General features: G+C 37.6%; 1 protein-coding gene across 3 annotated transcripts in view; it reads right to left on the bottom strand.

Annotated features, from left to right (window-relative positions):
- LOC307003486 (NACHT, LRR and PYD domains-containing protein 3-like) overlaps positions 1 to 22225 on the bottom strand; it is a 277559-nt gene that overhangs the window by 226434 nt on the left and 28900 nt on the right. For 2 of the 3 annotated variants that reach the window (XR_013798720.1, XM_079621930.1), the window contains exons 6-9: positions 16948 to 17109; positions 16572 to 16745; positions 14811 to 14984; positions 11442 to 11603 (exon numbers count right to left, since the gene is read on the bottom strand). Coding sequence is in view for 1 of the 3 variants with exons in the window: in XM_079621930.1 (XP_079478056.1) it covers positions 11442 to 11603; positions 14811 to 14984; positions 16572 to 16745; positions 16948 to 17109 (672 nt within the window). In the remaining 2 variants the exon portion in view is untranslated. The remainder of the gene's footprint in view (positions 1 to 11441; positions 11604 to 14810; positions 14985 to 16571; positions 16746 to 16947; positions 17110 to 22225) is intronic. The other variant, XR_013798719.1, reaches the window with a different exon arrangement.

Raw genomic sequence — 22225 nt, 5'->3', positions numbered from 1 at the left:
CACACACACACACTCCTCACACACCCCGGGGCGTAAGAGCCCGAAACTGCCCCACACACACACTCCTCACACACCCCGGGGCGTAAGAGCCCGAAACTGCCCCACACACACACACACTCCTCACACACCCCGGGGCGTAAGAGCCCGAAACTGCCCCACACACACACTCCTCACACACCCCGGGGCGTAAGAGCCCGAAACTGCCCCACATACAGGGACATCACACAGGAAGTGCTCATAGGAGTGTTGGATTGAGCATAACTCTGATCACAGTGTCATAGAGACAATTCACTCGGCAACCAATCACTTTCTCAGATCATCATGAAGCTATCAAGCCACGCCCTAGTAACCATTTAGAGCACCATAGCAACCATACGGCAGCATGAATAAGCCATATATCTATTGATCCAGGCTGACACCAATCTATAAGTATAACTCTAATAAGTGCTTCATCACCATAGCAACCATACGGCAGCATGAATAAGCCATATAAGGGTTGTCTCTATTGATCCAGGCTGACGCCAATCTATACAACAATTCCCTGTGACGTCACAACAGTTATAGACGTTCTTCCGGGTGGCAGAAGCCGAAGCGTTCCTATGGCAACGCTAGTAAATTGCTTGGAAGGGAGACCCACCGTCGGCATACATGTAATAAAAAAATCATAATTAAATAATGCGTTTTTTTTTTCATAATAACAACTGTATTTAATGATGTAAGTAAACAAATATAATAACTATGTAATATAGTAGGCCTACACAATTAGCAAAACAGCTGTTTTTTCTAGACAAAATAACGTGCTATATATCATGGTCATTAAACGGCTTTCCTGAGGTAAATGTTGTGTGACGTAATTGTTCTCCAGCTGTTATATTGACCTCTGCGCGGTTGAAAAACACTGATATTATGTATGAGGAATATACATTTCGGTAAGTAAGTTGCGTGAGAAAATGGATGTGGCGTGTGAAAGTGAGTCTCCGGTCAATGCGTGAGAGTTCAGCTTCTTTTACTCCAGACTGGCAATGAGTCTGATCTTCAAGAGAGAAGTTTATAATATTAGCCTCGAGTTTCCCCGGCTGAAGATAAACGCTCTGCTATGATCTGGACGTGTTGAGAATAACGTTCAGGCATGTTATGGGCTAAGGACAAAAAAGCAGGAAAATATATTGAGACCATTTAAAATGTAGGCAATGGCTTATAAAGAACCTTTCTTCCATATCCACTTAGGTTTCTCAGCTTGCACTCAAGCATTTGTGTGGGCCAGGTAACGTTAGCTTTGCATAAAAAAATGGTTATCATTCGCATGGCTACTTTTACTTTTATACTTAAAGGGCACCTATTATGGAATTTTGAAATTTACCTTTCATGTAGTGTGTAACATAGATCTAGGTGAACAAAAACATCCTGCAAAGTTTGAAATATGAAAGTGCACCGTATATAAAGTTATTGTCTTTCAAAAGTGAGAGTCGACTCGGAGTCATTTTTATGAATCGTTAGAAGACCGAAGCTTTTTCTTTGACTAGATGACGTCAACTTGTCAAGTTATTTGAATACGATACGCCCACTTATTGCGTTTCAAGCAGTATGCTATGTCTATGGTTCCAAGGCCAGGGAAAATATCATGGCGACGAGACGCTGTGTTCTGAAGTGCGAGTCAAAAGCAAACTTTTTTCATCTGCCCAAGGAGGAGCATTTGAAGACTAAGTGGCTACAATTCATATAACTATACCACAGAAGTATAGTCCGAGCCTTGTGCTTTGTTCGCGCCGTTTTGAAGACGATTGCTTTTTAAATGCAATCAAACTGGGATTCGCGAGCCGGCTGATATTGAAGTAACTTAAGGTTCAGTTCCAAGTGTATTTGCATCAGCTTCCTCCTCCGTATCACAACCTGTAAGTGTTATTAATAATTTTTGCTTTTATATTTTATGTAGCATGCTTAATAATTATTTTGTTTGTTGTGTAAGCACCGTTTAGCTTCTAGGTCTTCAATGACAATTGTATTGAGATATGTGAAGTGTTTGTCGTTGTTTTCGGAGTTGTCTTAAAGAATAGAATACCTCGTAGTAACGTAACTGCATTTTTTTTTTTTTTTGTAAAAACGTTATGTTTATGCATCGGGCTAATGCAAACAAAGACTGATTGTGCTTTTACAATATGAACTCTGGGCTATGCTCGCTAACATAACATTACATTCTTTATCTTATTTTTCGTTTTTTACTACAAACTATAAAGCAGTGGACTATAATCATTATTATAATACAATTTAATTGATAAAAGCATCATTGTACTCCGTGTTAAAAATAAGTATTATCTCTGTAAACACTGCTGGGTCATCTGACCAATCACCGCAGATTAGCGTCGCGCAGAGGAGGGGTTTGGAAAACGAGTCGTTGAACGATTCATTTGGGAGTCGGTGAGCAAATCAGGTAAAAATAAATGCATATTATACGAAAACAAAAGTGTTTTTTGTCATTGCATTCATGTAAAACTGTTGTTGGGGACTCCCTAAACAACATTAGGAACATTTTAAATGTCATAATAGGTGCCCTTTAAAGTAAATTTCCAAGCCTGTACTTTGGTACTTTAACTTGAGTAAAGAAGTTAAATCAGTACTTCTACTTTTACCAGAGCATTTTTTAACACAAGTATCTGTACTTCTACTTAAGTACGAAAAGTGAGACGGACTATTTTCTTTAGCGGAAGCAATATCATTTTTTTATATATATATATATAAAAAATGTTAATAAAAACGTTTTTAAATAAATAAACTCTGTGTCAAATTATTCATTTATTTGGTAGGTAGCCATGTAATAAGCGGGATAATGTAGAGTTTGTCTTACATGTTCTTCATGAGGCACACGCGCGCAGTCTCTTGCTCTCTCTCTCTCCCTCTGTCAAGCACGCGCTAAGCGGTTTGGAGCAAAAGCTCTGCGCGCTCACTCGCTCTAGATTCCGGGAGAAACTATTTGCGGCCATCAGTGAGATATATATTTAAAATAATTATTAAAATATAATTATTGATTTTTCATTAGGCTATTTTTTGGTGCCCCCTCAGCACTCGGTACGTTACCCTACGCACAGTGCGTGATGCGCGTGGTGGGAGCGGCAGTGCTGGCTGAACCTTATTGAAAAGTGTTACCATCTTATCAGTTAACGGTTAATAATCGGATAATGTGAGGTTAGCCATGTAATAAGCGGTATAATGTAGAGTTTGTCTTACATGTGCTTCATGAGTCACACGCGCGCAGTCTCTTGCTTGCTTGCTTGCTTGCTTGCTTGCTTGCTCGCTCGCTCTCTCTCTCGATCTGTCATGCACGCGCTACGCGGTTTGGACTTTGGAGCACAGTCTCTGTCTCGCGGGCGCGACAGAGACTTTTTTTTGTTTTTTGTTTTTTGTTTTTTTTTACAGATCTGCATTATTCACGTAGGTCACATTTTCTGGTCAGAAAATCCGGAATTCCGGATTAATCCGGAAAAATCACATCCCTGAACGTTACACGAAGCAGAGGTGAAGGGCAAGCAGGGTTGGCAGCAGAAAGGTAAACGTTGGATGAATCATATAATTTAGGGGATTGTTAAGATTTCCTACTTTTAGCGCTGCTTTTAACAACACGACACTCGCTATAACCTCCTCACCCGCAGGAAATGGATAAAACCTCTACACCTCTTGCTGTATCCGGCAGCGCAACCCCAAACACAACACGTTTTCATCATCGTTTCAACTTTGATCAACAACAATGTTTTTAACTGTGTAACAGTTCCAGTCGCCGACTCGATCTCTCCAGTTAGTCGGTAGAAGCCGCTCGCGTTCTGCCACCAGGAAGTGTCTCGGTGCCTATTGTTTACAACCATTCTGAAATGCTGTATAAGTATAACCCTAATAAGTGCTTCAACACCATAGCAACCATCCAGATCACCCTAGCAACAGTACAGGAACATGAAAAGTCATACCTCAGCACCAGAACATCATAGTCACTTTATACTGATGTATTAGAAAATCCATAGCAACTACCTGTGACACATAGCAACCACATAGCAACATCTTAGCAACAACCCAGCACATCCTAGCAACTGCCTAGCCACCACCCCGAACACCCTAACAAATGCATAGTAACACCCTAGCAACAAACCAGAACACCATAGCAACTGCCTTAGCAACCATCTAGTACACCCTAGTAACCTCCCAAAATAACTTAGCAACTGCAAAGCAACACTCTAGCAACCACCCAGAACACCCTAGCAACCCCCTAGCAATGCCTTAGCAACCATCTAGTACACCCTAGTAACCTCCCATAATACCTTAGCAACCGCAAAGCAACACTCTAGCAACCACTCAGAAGATCCTAGCAACCACTCAGAACACCATAGCAACCACCTAGCAATGCCTTAGCAACCATCTAGTACACCCTAGCAACCACCCAGAATACCTTAGCAACTGCAAAGCAACACTCGCAACCACTCAGAACACCCTAGCAACCACTCAGAACACCCTAGCAACCACCTAGCAATGCCTTAGCAACCATCTAGTACACCCTAGCAACCACCCAGAATACCTTAGCAACCACAAAGCAACACCCTACCAATGCCTTAGCAACCATCTAGTACAGCCTAGCAACCACCAAGAATACCTTAGCAAATGCAAAGCAACACTCTAGTAACCACTCAGAACACCCTAGCAACCACCTAGTAACCACACAGAATACCCTAGTATCCGTGCAATGAAGGATACATGACATCTCTCAGCATCAGAATATTGTAGACAAGTGGGTGGGCTCTTTTGACTTCAGCTGTCAGTAAGCTTTAGGTCTGGCAACTTCCTAGCAACCATTTAGAGCACCCTAGCAACTGTATAACAATTTCAGCACCAGAACATTATACATACATAAGGTTTTGCTCTCTTGCTGTCACATGCACACACTGAAACATTCAGGATCTCTCTCTCGCTAATCTATTCAAATATCAAACAAATTATCAAAGAGTTGAGCATGGCGCTAGCAACCCCAGGGTCATGGGTTCGATTCCCAGGGAAAGCAAGAACTGATCAAATGTAAATGTGTACCTTCAAGGTAACCTAAGTCGCTTTGGATAATGGCATCATACATAAATATAAATGTAAATTTTATCTTAATGCACTCTTTTATCTCTGTCTGATTTAAAGCATGTAGAATAATAGATCTAACAACTCGAAGACAAAATAACTAACAAAAGTGACATTTTTACCCTTCCAGTCAAATTTTGTGTGCAAATACTATTGACCACCTTTACTCGTCAATGCTGGCAAATGACCCTGGCAGTGACATCACGATACCACAATTTTGACTATACGATTTTGATCATTTTGATACGATGCCGTAAAAATATCTCAATACCAGTTGGTGTGCAATGTGACCAACATCTTATTTTACACCTCTTATTAACATCAAGCACATCCTGTTTTCCCACACAGCAAAAACTCCAGTGTTCACAGCAAACACTCCAGTGTTAAATTAACACTCCTGGGAGTTTATATGAGTCCACACTCAAGAGTGTAAAGTGTTAAAATATGAGTGTTAAATGAACACTCAAGAGTGTTAAAGTTAATAAGATAATTAAGTTAATAATTGAGTGATGATTGAGCATTATTGAAGACACCTGATGTTAACAAGCAGAATCACTGAAGGAGAAAATCACAAATTGTAAGCCACCATTATGGAGATCAGTGTTTGCTTTAGTTGGGCTCTTGACCCTTATATTATTTACTTTAAATTCTGTGTGCCTGCTGTTATTAATTTATAACAGACAGATGAACAAAGAAAAAAAGTGATATGTCGGCTATGTTATGACAATCATAATATGAACTTGATCACTGAACCCTTATTTCTGATAAAAATTTCTGTTGTTTATTACAGCATAACTGTGATTCTACAGAAATATCCAGAATTTTTGATAAATAAATATTGAAGAATTTATTTTAAAGTTGTTTTGAAAAAAAAAAATCTTCATTTTAGGCACACACAGACATCAAGATGCAGTCTATGCATCTCAACAATGGTGACAAGCAAAATATTCAATTAGGAAAATGAAATTACTTCATATAATTTGTTGAGATTCACAGGCTGATTATTGATGTCTGTGTTTCTAAATAAAGTATTTAAAAGTCCCTTAAAAGTCCCTTTTAATAAACAATGTTTATTAAATATTTTGGATTATATTAAAAATACTGAAAATCATACGCTTTAGTATCAGAGAGCTGCTATATAAACAAGTTAAGTCAAACTATGTAAATAAGTTTTGTTTATTTCAGATCACAATATGATTGTCAAAACATAACCAACACCATCAGATCACATTTTCTCGTTGTTCATCTGACTGTTATTACTCATAAAACGCAGACAACCAAAATCTAAAGTTAATAATATAAGGGTCAAGAGCCCAACTAAAACACACACTGATCTCCATAATGGTGACTTACAATTTGTGATTTTCTCCTTCAGTGATTCTGCTTGTTAACATCAGGTGTTCATCAATAATGCTCAATCATCACTCAATTAATAACTTATTTATCTCATTAACTTTAACACTCTTGAGTGTTCATTTAACACTCATATTTTAACACTTTACACTCTTGAGTGCGGACTCATATACACTCCCAGGAGTGTTAATTTAACACTGGAGTTTTTGCTGTGCAGTCATGCTCATGCATGTTTCTTCATTGCTCTAAAGTGTCAATAACTTAAAGCAGTGCTGTGCAGATATATTTACATACCAGCTCATATTAGAGGACACAAAGCTTGCACACCCAGTGTGTCTGCAGGGATTGAAAGCCGATCGCTGCATACGTCACACAGAAAATATGGCTCTAATCAAAACCCTGTCATTTTTAAAGTATCATTACTAATAGAAAGAGGAATCATACTGTTTTTAACAGCATCGCAGTATATTTCTAGTGTCATATCGTCAGTGTTGGGAAAGCTACTTGGAAAATATAGTGAGCTAAGCTAGCAGTTGCTCTACATTAAATGTAATGGCAGCTTCACTACACTGAAGACACCACTGTGGGAAATGTAGCAAGCTAAGCTACAGCAATATGGCAAAAGTAGTTTACTACATCTAAGCTACTTTTATTTATTTCATTTTTATATTGAACCAACTTCATTCCAAGTCAATGCTATCTCAGTGATCAATAAAACTGTCAGTTTAACAGATAGGAAGGCATCATTTGTCAGTTCAATTCTTAATTCAACAACTGTTCAAAACCAATTTGGCAACAAAAAAACTAAAACAAAAAACAAAACTCAACTGAGGCATAGGAAAGTATAATGTCGGCGGTTTGGGCTCATTTCAAGATAAGGGATGATGACAACAGCAAGGCAGACTGTAAGTTATGTTCAGCTAAGGTGTCGAGAGGAGGGAAAGAAAGTACATCGTTTAACACCAGCAATCTAATTAAACATCTGAAGACGCATCATAGCGCTGAATACACACAGTTTAGCAAGGCTAAAGCAACTTAGCATAGGGCTGGCCGATATGGCTGAAAACTGTATCACGATATAAGTCTTTCATATCGGTCGATATCGATAATTATTGATATTTTTTTATGACCTATTTAAAATAAGGACCAGAAGAAAAATCTATTACATTTTTAAAAATGTTTTTATTTTAAACTTAACCTTCCTCTGATTATAATCCCCAGGCCTCAGTTATAAAGGCAGAAATGTCAACACAACCACGACTGTGCTCCAAAGGGTGAGCGTGGCTAAGGTGGAAAAACAAGTTTGTGGTAGCCTATTACCCGTAGGGGACGATGGTATTGCATAATTTGCATATGACGCAGCACCGCATCGCGCACAGGCACCCCATTATTTAGTCTCAAAACTCACGCACATAAAATCTATGCGTGTACACAGGATACGAGGGCAAAAAAAAAAACACTATCCGCGCATAGAATGCCATCCATATACCTTCGTGTCAATTCTCAATTGATTTTGATTAATATGCGCGAGGGAGGGAGAGCAAGACAGTTTGAAGACGGTGAGAGTGCGTGCGCGGCCAGAGGAGGGGCTCTCTCGTTCTTTCAGTAACATGAGACCTGTCACAAGCGCAGTTGTCAGTTATCACTCATCACTCACCGATCAAATAAGGCTTTCTTTGGCGGGATAAAAATTCGCTTTGGCGGCCGCCAAAAAACGCAATATGTGGCGGCCGGTGTTGATTCTGAGTCCGCCACAAATTAGTCTATGTGTGGGAAACACTGAAGTGTGCGTCTGGTGTGCGATACCTCGAGTTGTCCTAGACGCGGCTCGGCGCTGCGCTTCTCGTCCGGTGTGCGACTCCCTGTCACTCCCTATGGTCACTCCCTATGTTGCTAGGTTACCAGAGAGTGAGTGCCTTGTTAATGCAACCAAACTTGTTTCGTAACCTCTGGTTTCTTCCGACGAAGAAAAACTATTTATCGAAACGTTATATCGAACGCATTTTTTAATTAATATCGATTACGTGTCTATCACGATACATATCATTATAATTTTATCGCCCAGCCCTAACTCAGCAGCCAACATTAACACAGGTTTTACAGAAGCGCGAGAAGATGTCCAGAGATAATCCATGGGCACGAAAAATAACAGAGGGAATTGCATACTTTATTGCACTTGATGACCAGCCATTGTCGGCTGTTTCGCTATGCTACCGAAAGTGTTTCATGAGGTGAAAAAGCACGTCAGTGGTGTGTTGCGTGACGTTTCGGCCTTCAGTTTTACAACAGATATTTGGTCAAGCAGTGTCTGCCCAATGTCTCTGCTCAGTTTAACTGTACAGTGGATTGATGACGCCTTTACTCTTCGCCAAGCCACCTTACAAGCAAAGCCATTCCGGGGCTCGCACACCAGCCAAGCCATAGCAGGTGCGTTTGATGGGATGCTTCAGACCGGGTGCATTCCGAAAATCTCTGTCGACGTTGTGCTACGAGACAACGCTAAAAATATAATTAAGGGCATGAATGATTCTGGACTCCCCAGCCTACCTTGTTCCGCTCACACTCTCCAGCTGGTGGTCCACGAGGGACTTTTGTCACAGAGAAGTGTTGCCGATGCATTGGCTATCGGACGCAAAATTGTTGGCCATTTTAAACATTCTCCTCTAGCCTACTCCTGCCTCGAAGACATTCAGTTAGAGATCGGGCAGCCTGCAAAACGACTACAGGAGGATTTACAGACCCGCTGAAATAGTACATTTTACATGATCCAGTCCCTGATTGAGCAGAAACTGGCTCTAGGAATTTTTGTGTCCGAATATGAACGCCCTGATAATCTCAGGGCTCACCAGTGGGCACTGCTGGAGAAGATTGTGACTGTTCTGGGTCCGTTTGACGAGTTAACACGAAAAGTTAGCTCTTCTGATGCTATGGCAGCAGATGTGATTCCTGCTGTCACTGTACTGCAGAGATTTCGGTCTAAAGAGACCAACGATGACCATGGCATCAAAACTATGAAAGGGACCCTAGCTGCAGCTGTCAGGGGGCGATTTTCTGATGCGGAAGAACAACCCCTCTACAGCATCGCTACTCTACTCGACCCCAGGTATGTCTGTGTGTGTGTGTGTGTGTGTGTGTGTGTGTGTGTGTGTGTGTCTGTCTGTGTGTGTGTGTGTGTGTGTGTGTGTGTGTGTGTGTTTGCGTTAGTTAGGCTAGTTAGCAAGTTGAAAACTAAAAGTCTTGCTAAAATTTCATTTTAATTTAATAAATTATTTGATTAGGCTATGTTATTTTAATAGCCAAAGTGGTATCATATATTCAGGCAAACATACCTATTGTCAGATAGCCTAATTTTATTTCTCCCTCTGTTAAAGGTATAAAAATCGTTTTTTCTCTAACACCAACACTGCTGCAAATGCCAAGGAGATGCTGATGCGTGAGCTGTTGAGATCGTCTGGAGGAGAGGAGGATCATGACCTGCACGAACCTCCTGCCAGAAAACCACGCAGGGACCAGGCAAGCAGCAGCCTGGACAGTATATTTAATGAAATAGCAGATGAGCATGCACCAGTCTTGATAAACAGAGCTCAAGTAGGTTCTACTGCACAATTAGAGACATACCTAGGGGAGACCACAATTTCTCGAGAAGACAAACCACTACAATACTGGGCAGTTAACAAAGTGCGGTTCCCTACTCTGGCCAAAATGGCATCCAGATACCTCTCAGCACCATGCAGTAGTGTTGACAGTGAAAGGCTGTTCAGCTCAGTGTCACATATTGTGAATGAAAGCAGAAACAGAATCACAGCTGATCATGCAGAGATGATTTTGTTCATCAAAAAGAACCTGCCTCTCATTCTCCCAAAAAGTACCTAAGCTAGTTCAGATCACATTGCTGACTGAAATGTTTGTTTAAAGGTTGGGTAGGTAAGAATTGTCTAAAGAACTTTTTTTCAAATTGGCTTAAACTGTCTTTATATACCAATACATAATTAAAATGTAAGTACTTTGAAAAAGAGAGTATACAAATTGAGTGACTATAGTGTATTTAATCTTCAAAAAACACAGCTCATTAATTCCATTCGGGTGTGATTGGCTTGCGCGACTGTCACTCTCCGTCGCCATGACTACCGCCGCTATTATTGGCTCTGCCCACGTGCGCGCAGTCGCGCACCCGTTTTTAGGCGGGAGTGAATGGAATTAATGAGCTGTGTTTATAGAAGATTAAATACACTAGAGTCACTCAGTTTTTTATACTCTCTATTTCAGAGTACTTGCATTTTAATTATGTATTGGTATATAAAGACAGTTTAAACAAATTTGAATAAAAGTTTTTTTAGACAATTCTGACATACCCTACCTTTAATTGAAATATGCAGTAGTTTAATTGAGACTATGCAATAGTTACATTGATGTTTTGTTTAATTGAAATATGTAAATGTTTAATTGAGACTACGCAACAGTTACATTGAAATTTTGTTAAATTGAAAGTTGGAGACGGTGTCAAATAGTTTTATTGATATATTGTTGCGTTGCCGGTGTTGACTGTACAATACGTTTTATTGATATTTTTTTCAGTTGTGAAGACAGTGCCAGAGGCTTTTTGTTTACAAAGAAATATATATAATTAATTTTTTATTTGAATTTGCCTACATTTATTATTTTACACATTTTTTTTTTTAGACTTGTTAAAACAAGCAGGAAGAAAATAAAAACAGTCTTCTAACCTGTGTTCTAAAATAGTTTTCTATCTTCTTTTCTGGGAGCCTACAGTTACTTCTGCAATAGAAATATCAGTACTCGGTATCGGCAAGTACACAAATGTAAATACTCGTACTCGTACCGGTTTGGAATTTTTTTTTATCGGGCCATCCCTACAGTTTATTATAAATATAAGCTGGGCTTTTTGAGCAGTCTTTTTTGTGAGAACCAAAAAAACAGCTATCTCGACAACACACAGCAGACATGAGGATTGTTACTGCTCTACATACTTGAGTTTGTCCAGATGTTTGAGTGTATCAGAGAGCAGCTTCAGTCCTGAATCTCCTGGGTGATTGTAGCTCAGGTCCAGCTCTCTCAGGTGTGAAGGGTTTGAACTCAGAGCTGATGCCAGAGCAGCACAACCTTCCTCTGTCACCATACAGCCAGATAATCTACAACAAGTGTTCATGTTAGTGTGCTTCATTTTTAAAATATTTTTCTTTAGATTTGTGATACAGCAGCAGGGACACAGAATATGTCCATTTTAATTTTAGATTTAAAAATTTAGATTGTATGTTCTCATCAATATGCAAACATGTGATCAGCTAAAGACAAAAAAACAAGGAAATAATTTTTTCCCACCATTCAAAATGACTAAACAACAACTATTATTATTATTTTATTGTTATTTAAATGTAAATCCAATAAAGCAATCTAATACTATTGCAATACTACTGCACTGTAAAAATAATTATAATGTTTCAAAGATAACTCTAATAATGTGATAATCTGTTTGTTAGTTGAACACAGTTTTGTTTATTTTATTTTTACATTATTTACAGTGGTGTAGTAGTGGTGGACACACTGTGAATGTATCCCACCCATGTACATGTGCACACACATACAAGTAAATGTACTTATGTTTAGTGCAGGGGTACCCAATAATGTTCCTGGAGATCTACATTCCTGCAAAGTTCAGCTCCAACACTGATCAAACACAACTGTAGCAGCTAATTAAGATCTTCAGGAGCACTTGATAATTACAGACAGGTGGGTTGAATCATGGTTGCATCTGAACTCTGCAGGTAGGTGGATCAACAGGAACAGGATTGGGTAGCTCGGGTCTAGTGTATATTGCTATTTGTCTATTAACCCTTTCGCACGTACGATCACACCCGTGTGATCAGTCTTGGCTGGTCCCTGGAGCGTACGATCACACCGGTGTGATTAGAACGGTCAGCGCATCACGTGATCAACTGCTAAATTCAAATGTGCTTTCGCGCGTTGGCTGGCGCTGAGCCAGAGATGGACGTGCTCGCGCTTGTCATATATCACAACTATTCAGTGTTTTCAACCACATAATGTTTATTTTAGGTTTCAGGCATTTAAAATCACATAAGTACTAGCAAACCAATGAATTTGAGTTTGTAAAATACACACAGATGTCTATGGAAGTGCCAATAATAATCCTTTCCATCATAATAAGACGACATGTTTTATTCATATCAGATACACAATGTGTAAGTAGCTTTACATTTTACCCTATTCTTCTCCCAGTTAACCTGCCACTTACTTTCATGTATTTCGTGAGAAGTGGAGGAATTGACGTGTTGTAAATCCAGCACAAACTAACATGTCGCCGCCCATCGCGCATACAGCTCAACTAACGCGATCGTTATAAAAGTGTTTAAACAACCAAACACATCCACATGCACATATTTGACAATTGGAATATCTGTGTTTCATGCTATATCTAACATATTTTTGAATATTTTGAATCAAAAAGAGAAAATTGCATAAAAGCAGATCATCATTCATTCAGCGCTGTGTTGTGTTTGCGCTGTGTCACGTGACAAGCAATGACACGTCACCATGGAAACGATAAAGTGACAGGTTCTAAATAACGGTCGCCTTGAAAAACTCACGCTGGGGGGTCAGTTAGAATATTTTAAACTTACGTGTGAAAGGGTTAAGCATACATGTAGTCCTGATGTTCATAGACAACTAACATATATACACTCAACCCAAAATACACACATGCAAAAGACATGTCCACTTTGATTTAAAACATTAATTTACATTGAAACATGCTATAAATCTAATCAGCCTCTCTTCACAATATGAGACTATTTTAAACATAAATCAAGCATTTAAAAAATACAAAAACAATAGCACTTAAAAAATAGAACCAAATGTTGTTGCAACCATATTCAAATTAAAATGAAAAAAACATTTTAAACAGAATTTTGATAATTGTTGGCTGATGGTGCTTGAGACATTGGGTTCCCACTCTTTCGTGACCAGGTTCAAGGACTTTCAATTACTTTTTAAAGCACCCTTTATTTTATATCAAGCACAATAAAGATAATAAAGGTGGGTTTGTTACTGTCAATCTTGATAGTATCAAAGACCTACAGTACCCGTGTCTATCCTTACATACTGACAACAACAAAAAATCTAATCTAAGGGGCATCTGACTTATTTTTTAATCCAATGAGGAGAGAGAGCTGGTACAGCGTGTGTGAGCGAGTGGGTTTAAACCATAGATGCAGTTTGTTGCTTTCTCAATCCTGCTTTTAACATTGATTTCACACTGGTTTTAGTTTTCTCTTTTAATGAATCATTACTTGATTACAAACATAAAAATATAGGGTGAAAATTTAGCAATTAAATGTGATATGGATAAGGTAATTGTTAGGCATTAAAATATACTCTGTATAGGTGGTTAACAAATCATTTTGAATATGTAGGGCTTTTAAAATTTAATTTTAAGGCTTATAAGGCCTTTTTTAATAGAGTCTGGGAAACTATGTCATTGCATTATAGGTAGTCGACGCCATATTTTATGACATGCTCAGGAGCGTACAATGATAACAAATTCAAATCACCAGAGAAAAAGCGAATGTATTTACGCTAATACTTTTTAAGAACTGCTTGCACTCACTTAGAATAAATTGACTAATATTTGAATCTCTTAATATTTTAACTACAATTGTCTTCTTTCAAAAGATACCACAACTACGCACATACTCCAAACAGTTCAGGGAAGACAAAGTTTGAGTCCAGGCATGTGATTTTTATAGTTTGGGTTCAAAAGGTGGTGCAGTTCAAGGTGTTAAAATATTACTTTACATTAGTCAAAGACGACTTCTCTTTTTGGTTATGTTTTAGGTGGATTGCATGTTGTCAGTAGCTAATAGCATATGTCACACTAATGTTTGGTTGACTGTTAGGCTCATGAATAATAATCACATTTTGATTTGCTAAAATTAATGTCTGAAAGGGGATTTTTAACGTTGAAAGGGCATTATCACTTTTGCAAAGTTAGCTCACTGGAGTGAGAGACCAGTGGGCAGATAATTCTGTTTGGTCTTAAAGACAAAATAATCTTAAAGACAAAATAATAACTTGATTTAGATAAAGGATCCTGTTCAGAAGTAAATACTTTTGGTTATTTTTAGTATCTGATTCCTCCCCAAGCATCAATTGCTTTTTGTGATAGTTGTTCACAAGTATGTGGCTCTTTTTATACTTGTCATTAAAGAATAAAGCACATTTACATTTGTCCACACCAAGTACTGTCTGTATCCAGAAAAAATGATAACAGTGAAGCTGCCCACTGTACTTATCAAAATTGAGTTGAATACGCCAATAAATACCTCAGTATGTGGAGTTGACAGTTTGAACTCTTCAGTCCAACACAGAGCAGATTCACACCTGAATCCTCTAGATCATTATTACTCAGGTCCAGCTCTTTCAGGAGAGAGTTTGATGATTGTAGAGCTGTACCCACAATTTCACAGTGCTGATCAGTGAGATTACAGGCTGTTAATCTGAAAAACATGACTTTGGTTAAAAGGCAGGCTAGTGTCCACAACATATTTCAAGAACACATTGATTAACCAGCTTCACCATAAAAGATATTCATACCATTTTAACAGCAGGGTATCATGATACATTTCTAGTATCAGTATATCGTGCAGCACTAGATGATGACATAAGCAGGATAATATATGGCTAGGTGTGTATTATACTATTTTAGTATAGCTGCACTTCTAGTCGAGGATTATAAATTACAAATGGCAATTTGCAAATTACTGAGAAAGAACTGCATGTCTCTCTTCACATGCAGTTATGTCAGCTTTGTACATCACTGTTCAATTACTGGCTGTTTGTTATAAATATAAGTAGGGCTGGGCGATATGGCCAAAAACAAAAATCACGATATTTTTTTTTATATCAGTCGATATCGATAATTATCGATAAATGTCAAATCTTTATTTATTTCAAGTTTAAAGACAGATTTGTACTCCTAAATGAAAGCTGTAGAAACCAGAGCGTTGTGTTTTTAAACTACTCTTTATTGTCAGAACATATCATGACAAACACTAGCCAAACAGGTGAACATTTCACAAATTATTTCAGTAGTATTAGCTTGAGTTAGGATGCAGATTTACTTTATACAATTTATGTTCATTAACAAAAACAGTAACATCTGTTAAAAAAAAGTAACAACATTATTTTTATTTGGTAAAATGTAATATTCTTTAGTTTTATTAAAATTAACCATTGGTCATCCAGCATCATGCATTTAGATCATGATAACCACAGATAAAATGTAACTTTATGGTTTCTATGGTATTTATGAAAACCAGTAGCCTAAATACATTATTAAAAACTAATTATATTCCATTAGTCCTTTAATACATTGTCTACATTAATAATATTACACAATTCAATATATATATATATATATATATATATATATATCCCACATTTCATGGTTTCTAGGCTAACGTTACAGTAACGTTAAATCCGTGGTAAATGATGGGAATGTGTCGACGGAGAAGCTTCTGACTGTATCGTTGCGCACAGTGCTTCTCCTGTTCGTCAGCGCGGTCTCATCTGCCTTTAAACTGGTTTAAATCACTGAGACATTTGTGTTCCTCGCTGAATTCAAGCGCTCTCACTGGATCTAGTGACCGAGACCGATCAGAGTAAACGCGTCTGTTCGAGTTAGCTCAGCTCGCGCTGCCGTTTGGACTTTGAGCCGAGCGGATAAACGGTCCGTGTGGCGCGCGCGGTTCAAATGAGATTCGTTCTGCTTTTGGCGCAAAAACATTATCGAACATTTATCGAACTCTTGATATCGTTTTATCGAGAAAAATTATATCGCGATAATTATCGTTATCGTTTTATCGCCCAGCCCTAAATATAAGTTGGGCTTTTTGAGCAGTCTTTTTTGTGAGAACCAAGAAAATCTCTCTTGACAACACAGAGCAGACATGATGAATGTACACAGCAGATATGATGATTGTTATTTCACAATGTATAAAGTACCGTCTGTATCCAGAAAAAAATATAACAGTGAAGCTGCCCACTGTACTTATCAAAATTGAGTTGAATACCCCCTTAAATACCTCAGTATGTTGAGTTGACATTGTGTACTCTTCAGTCCAGCACAGAGGAGCTGCACTCCTGAATCATACAGGTCATTGTTACTCAGGTCCAGCTCTCTCAGGAGGGAGTCTGGTGATTGTAGAGCTGAAGCCACAATTTCACAGTGCTGAGCAGTGAGTTTGCAGGCTGCTAATCTGAAAAATGTGACTTTGGTTAAAGGCATGCAGGTGTCCGTCCACATACGATTTCAAGACATCCTTGATTAACCCTCTTCACCATAAAATATAAAGCTGGTTGACAATTCACTCGCTGTTCTTTACAGCAGGAAGGTGCAGCAATTAATATATAATAAGATACACATCAGACAGTATGATTCTTAAATTCTGTTTAACATACTTGAGTTTGTGCAGATGTTTGAGTGTATCAGTCCCTAGCTTCAGTCCTGAATCTCCTGGGTGATTGTAGCTCAGGTCCAGCTCTCTCAGGTGTGAAGGGTTTGAACTCAGAGCTGATATCAGAGCACCACAACCTTTCTCTGTCACCATACAGTCAGATAATCTACAACAACAGTAAATGTTAATGTGCTTCATTTTTTACAAATGTTTTAGATTATTTCTATGATTTGTGATACAGCAGCAGGCACAAAGGATATGCGATGCAGAGGGTCCTGCAGCACCCCTTATACAGGACTGTAAATACAACACTACAAAAAAAATTCAGGAACAAATCACTATTTTCAGTTGTGACTAAGACATTTAAACGTTGTTAGTGGACTGTAAATCTGATTTCATAAAAAAAAAAAAAAATCAGACTCAAGCTTCGATATTGGACCACTGTTTATGATAAAACTGGGTCGCAGTGACATTCATTTCTTAATACATGTTATGAGTGCCAAAATCTGTAATTTTTTATATTTAGAATAGAATAATTAGGTTCTTTCATATTCACTCACGTCAGCTCTGGTTTATTTGTGTTCACATAGCTTCATTGAACAGCTTCCGCTAGAGCTCTTAGTACAACAGTGTGCATATTTTGAGAAATATAGATTTATTATCACTGTTGCAATTTATTTTGTCTTACAGAATACCATTTCTATTCATTTCACACTGAATTATGCAATCTGAAGAGCTCAAACAGCGTACGCAGCTATATCGGTCTATCCTCTTCCTGGTTTGTGTCAGTTATGATCTCAGCGCTCTCTAACTCGCCCTACAGCTTTCAATCATCTTACTTGATGATATTCCAGCCCTTTTGCATTACGCTGTCCTGTACACTTCTTCCTCTGCAGCTCCGTGAAGAACAAACCCAAAAGAAACATTTCTACACATGAAACAATAAGCTAATAAACACACTAGGGATGTTAACAATTAATCGACGATCGATTAATTGTCGATAATACATTTAATCGATACAGCTTATCAACCATCGATTAAGCAGGTCCATGTGCGTGCGTGCTGCTCAACCGTGAAACAAAGCGAGCGCGTTTGGTTTGGGACCATTTTACACCTTCATTAGGACTAAGTTTGCGTGTTTATTCGCAGCCTTTTGTTTTGTGCAAATGTAAGTCGTATAAATATGTTTATTTTGTGTATGCCTATCTATATCTGATTTATCTTATATTGGATGCATTTGTACCCCTTGAATTAACGCTGTAGTAAAGCGTGATCAGCTTCAGCGAGTGCTGCTCAAACGGCACTGCACGACTAATAATGACTATTGGGAGGACTGTCATATTACATAACATTATAAAGAGAACAATATTGCTATAAAACATTGTGCATTATTTGAGTTTAGTTGTCGTGTCGCGTTGCTCCAGGAAGATCACGTCCACATGAGTCATTCTGAATGACCCTTAACTTAGTGCAAGTTCACTTGTGCATTCACGTCATTTTGTGCAGAAATAATTTGTAATATGTTTATTTTTAATATATCGGATTAATCTCATATAGGATGCATTTCTTTGAGTTAAATAACACGCTAGCAAACTAAGTGCTCCAGTTTAATGGTAGCCTATTCATTCAGCGCGCGCAGCTCAAACAGAAATGCACGACTAATAATAACGATTCATAATTTGGGACTGACATACAGTATTACATATCATGAGAACACTATGTATTAACCCCCTGGGGTCGGCAATCACGCCGGCGTGATTTGCGCGTTTTTTTTCACATAGCAGCTGAATAAACTTAAAATACTCCGTCATTTGTGGTCATACAGACTTAATAAAAATGAAAAAAGAATCTGTGAGATGTCTACTTTTGTATGTGTCCACTTACAATCAAAACAAAACGTTGTGCTTTTGTAAAATAAAGAAATTAAACAGGGTGTGCTTTCTGCCTCTCCGTCTCGTGAACTTTTTTTTCTTGAGCATGTCTCTAAACATTTAAAAAAACTCAGCGAATACTTGTCACACATTTGTGAGCTCTATATATTTATAATCATTTAAGTGTGTAGTTTTAAATTATCTGATTCAAAACGAAAACAAATATTCTCTGTTTAAGTAATTTGTATAAAACCAACAAGATATTCAGTTTCTCTAACCCTTCCTCATTAGTTTTAATGTGACCACACCCACACGCGCAAAACATATAGAGATGCAAATCGTCCATGTGTCGCGCGAACGCCCCCATTACCTCAACAACAAAGCGGCAAACTTTATCAGTCCTCTTCAGTCGTCGAGTTTAGAAGACATGCTGTGAGATTATTGGGTTTACATCTGAAGAAGAAGATCGCGATTTGAAGACAAGAACGATTTTAAGGTAAGAAATAATCCTGAATTATATTAGTTAGTGTTATTGTTGCATAAACTTCATATTGCCATTGAACTGTTGCTCGATGCTTCAGTGAATGTCCCCTGCACGCGCTGTGAGAGTTTGAAAACGCAGTCGCGCGACGTGCGTTTGAAAAGCAAACCATGATTTTACTCCAATCTCATTTCATAACGTCATATCGATGTAAACATTTGAAGTAACATATGATAATCAATATGTTTTTCTCTAGTGTAGTGTTACTGAAGTGTTCCTTTTTAACTATGCCTGCTATACTGTTCTTATTATTTGATTCAGCCCTGCTGCAAAAAATACTTTCTTAGTTAGTATTTTTGTTTTGTTTCCAGTCCAAATATCTAAAAATTCTTAAACCAAGAAGTGTTTACTAGAGAAGTAAAATGACATAAGAAATTCTATTTTGTTTTAAGATAAAAAGAAAGTAATTTAAGTAATTTTTGCTTAAAACGAGCAAAATTATCTGCCAATGGGGTAAGCAAAAAATTCTTGGTTTCCATTTGAATTAAGATTTTTTTTCTTGTTTTCTATTCGAATTCAGATTTTTTTGCTTACCCCATTGGCAGATAATTTTGCTCGTTTTAAGCAAAAATTACTTAAATTACTTTATTTTTATCTTAAAACAAAATAGAATTTCTTATGTCATTTTACTTCTCTAGTAAATGCTTCTTGATTTAATAATTTTTAGATATTTGGACTGGAAACAAAACAAAAATACTAAGTAAGAAAATCATTTTTTGCAGTGCAGGTATATGCCTACAAGGCACAACAAATATATATATATGTATATATATATATATATATATATATATATATATATATATATATGTGTGTGTGTGTGTGTGTGTATTTTGTAAATTTTAAAAAGGAATTTTCACCAGAAATCTAAAATGTATTCCCACAATCATGCAGCCCTGGTTTCTTCTTGATATCAGCATGCTCACAGCTTTTTTATATATATATATATTTTTTAGGTAGCTACCCGTCCTGCTGACTTCAACATGAGCATGAGGAGGTAAAGTGAAAAATCAAACACCTTGGAAATGACAGGTATGCACTATGTTTCAGGAAAGGAAAGGTGTGTGACTGGTTAAGTCTCTGTCTTTAGTTCAGTGTGTTAAATAATGTGCTTTTTGCCATTTGTTGTGTATCTTTGGATGATGTTGTGTTGTAAATAAATTCAAACAATCAAAAAGCCATTTTTTTTTTAAATCTCCTCATTCTTTGTGCAAGGTAATGTAATGATAGTGCCTGAGAGCTCCTAATAGGGCCATTATGGGAGGCTCTTTGTCTCTCTCAGGTGTGAAACACTCAATATTCATGGTGGTTAACGCCTCCTCGCATAAAGCTTTCTTACACAAAACATGTCATACAAATTTTAAATCAATATATTGTCTTATCTGAATGAGTATTCAGGATGATTTTCACATAGTTTTGGAGCAAATATTCTAGGCTACGTGATACAATTTTCAAAAGCCTTGCGACGAAATAATTAGTTTGTCTTTCATGACATTATTTCAGTGACTTTTTTTTGGTCATTTTCACAAACCACGCATAAATGTTATTATCTCAAAACTACAAACTTTTACATACATGCTGCTGACATATTATTGTAGCAGAGTTTGTGCTGAATGCAGTGTAATAATACTTTAGTCATGAAAATGTCACAAGTAACAGAAATAAGCACAAATGTTAGAGCATGTCAGAACACCTCCAGGACCCAGAAAACACCTCAGACCCCTGAGTGTTAAATCGTTGTGAATGCACTGGGTTTAGTTGTCTTCAGTGCGTTGTTCCAGGGAGAGCACGTCCACAACAGTCACACATTCTGCACGCATCTGAGGCGGCGTTAGTGACGTTGTATTAGTAGTAGTCCTTATATTTGATTGATCATTAAATTAAATAAATTATTTAATAATCACATCGAAACATTTTACAATCCTATTAGCCCTTTATTTAGATTAAAAACCATTCTCATTCATTTGGTGAGGAACATAGTGTTTTGAGCAGGATTTGCAGACCCTGTCATGCTGTTGCCATGCCACTGCAGCAGACGCTAACGATTAATCGATTAATTGATCGTTAATTTAAACGACGATCGATCATGGGAATTTGTGAAAATTGACATCCCTAAAACACACAATTACAATGGTATATGTTTTTATTTTTTTGTGATTTTCATGTGATTACATTTGGGGTATAATCATATGAATAAAGAATGTTTACATTATACTAAGCAGTTGTGTCAAATAGCTCAATATAAAATGCTAAATATAACATTTTAACAACATTATATGACTAAAATCCGCATTAAGAAGTTTTTATGTTTGAGCTTACCGTATATACCCGAATATAAGACGATTAAGAACCGTCTCTGTCAGAATGTTCACTGCAAAATGTATTATTTTGTAAGTGACTAGCACAGAAAGGACAGCTGTAGTAATCCTGTTACAATAAATTCTCTTCAACACCAGTGGCAAAATACTGGTATAAATACGTTGAAGGCCATTTTGATGTCCTTTGATCAAATAGTAGACAAATTTAAGCTTCTGTTGTAAAGTTTTTCTTTCATCGAAGCAAAGACCAGTGAGACAGTTGGGATCGCGTTCAGAAGTTGTTATTTATTGTAACACGGCTGCGGGTTCGTCCAAAATCAGTCTAACTTTAAAGCAGTTTATATTGAAATTTATACATTCTAAGGGGAAGGGACTTCTTGGGGTGGAGACAAATTTAAACAAATCATACGAAAGCAAGGAGGAGTTAATTCTTATCTAGAAACCAAGCAAAATCAGCATATTCACTCTATTGTATTGCCAATGTAATCAGTCTAATTCTTCAACGTCTGAGCTAGGAATCAGCATAACTATTCACATGCTGAAAATGGCCAGGAA

Source organism: Phoxinus phoxinus, assembly GCF_949152265.1.
Source record: "Phoxinus phoxinus genome assembly, chromosome: 1".
NCBI classification, from domain to species: Eukaryota; Metazoa; Chordata; class Actinopteri; order Cypriniformes; family Leuciscidae; genus Phoxinus; species Phoxinus phoxinus.
This window is presented reverse-complemented; position numbering and strand designations above follow the sequence as displayed.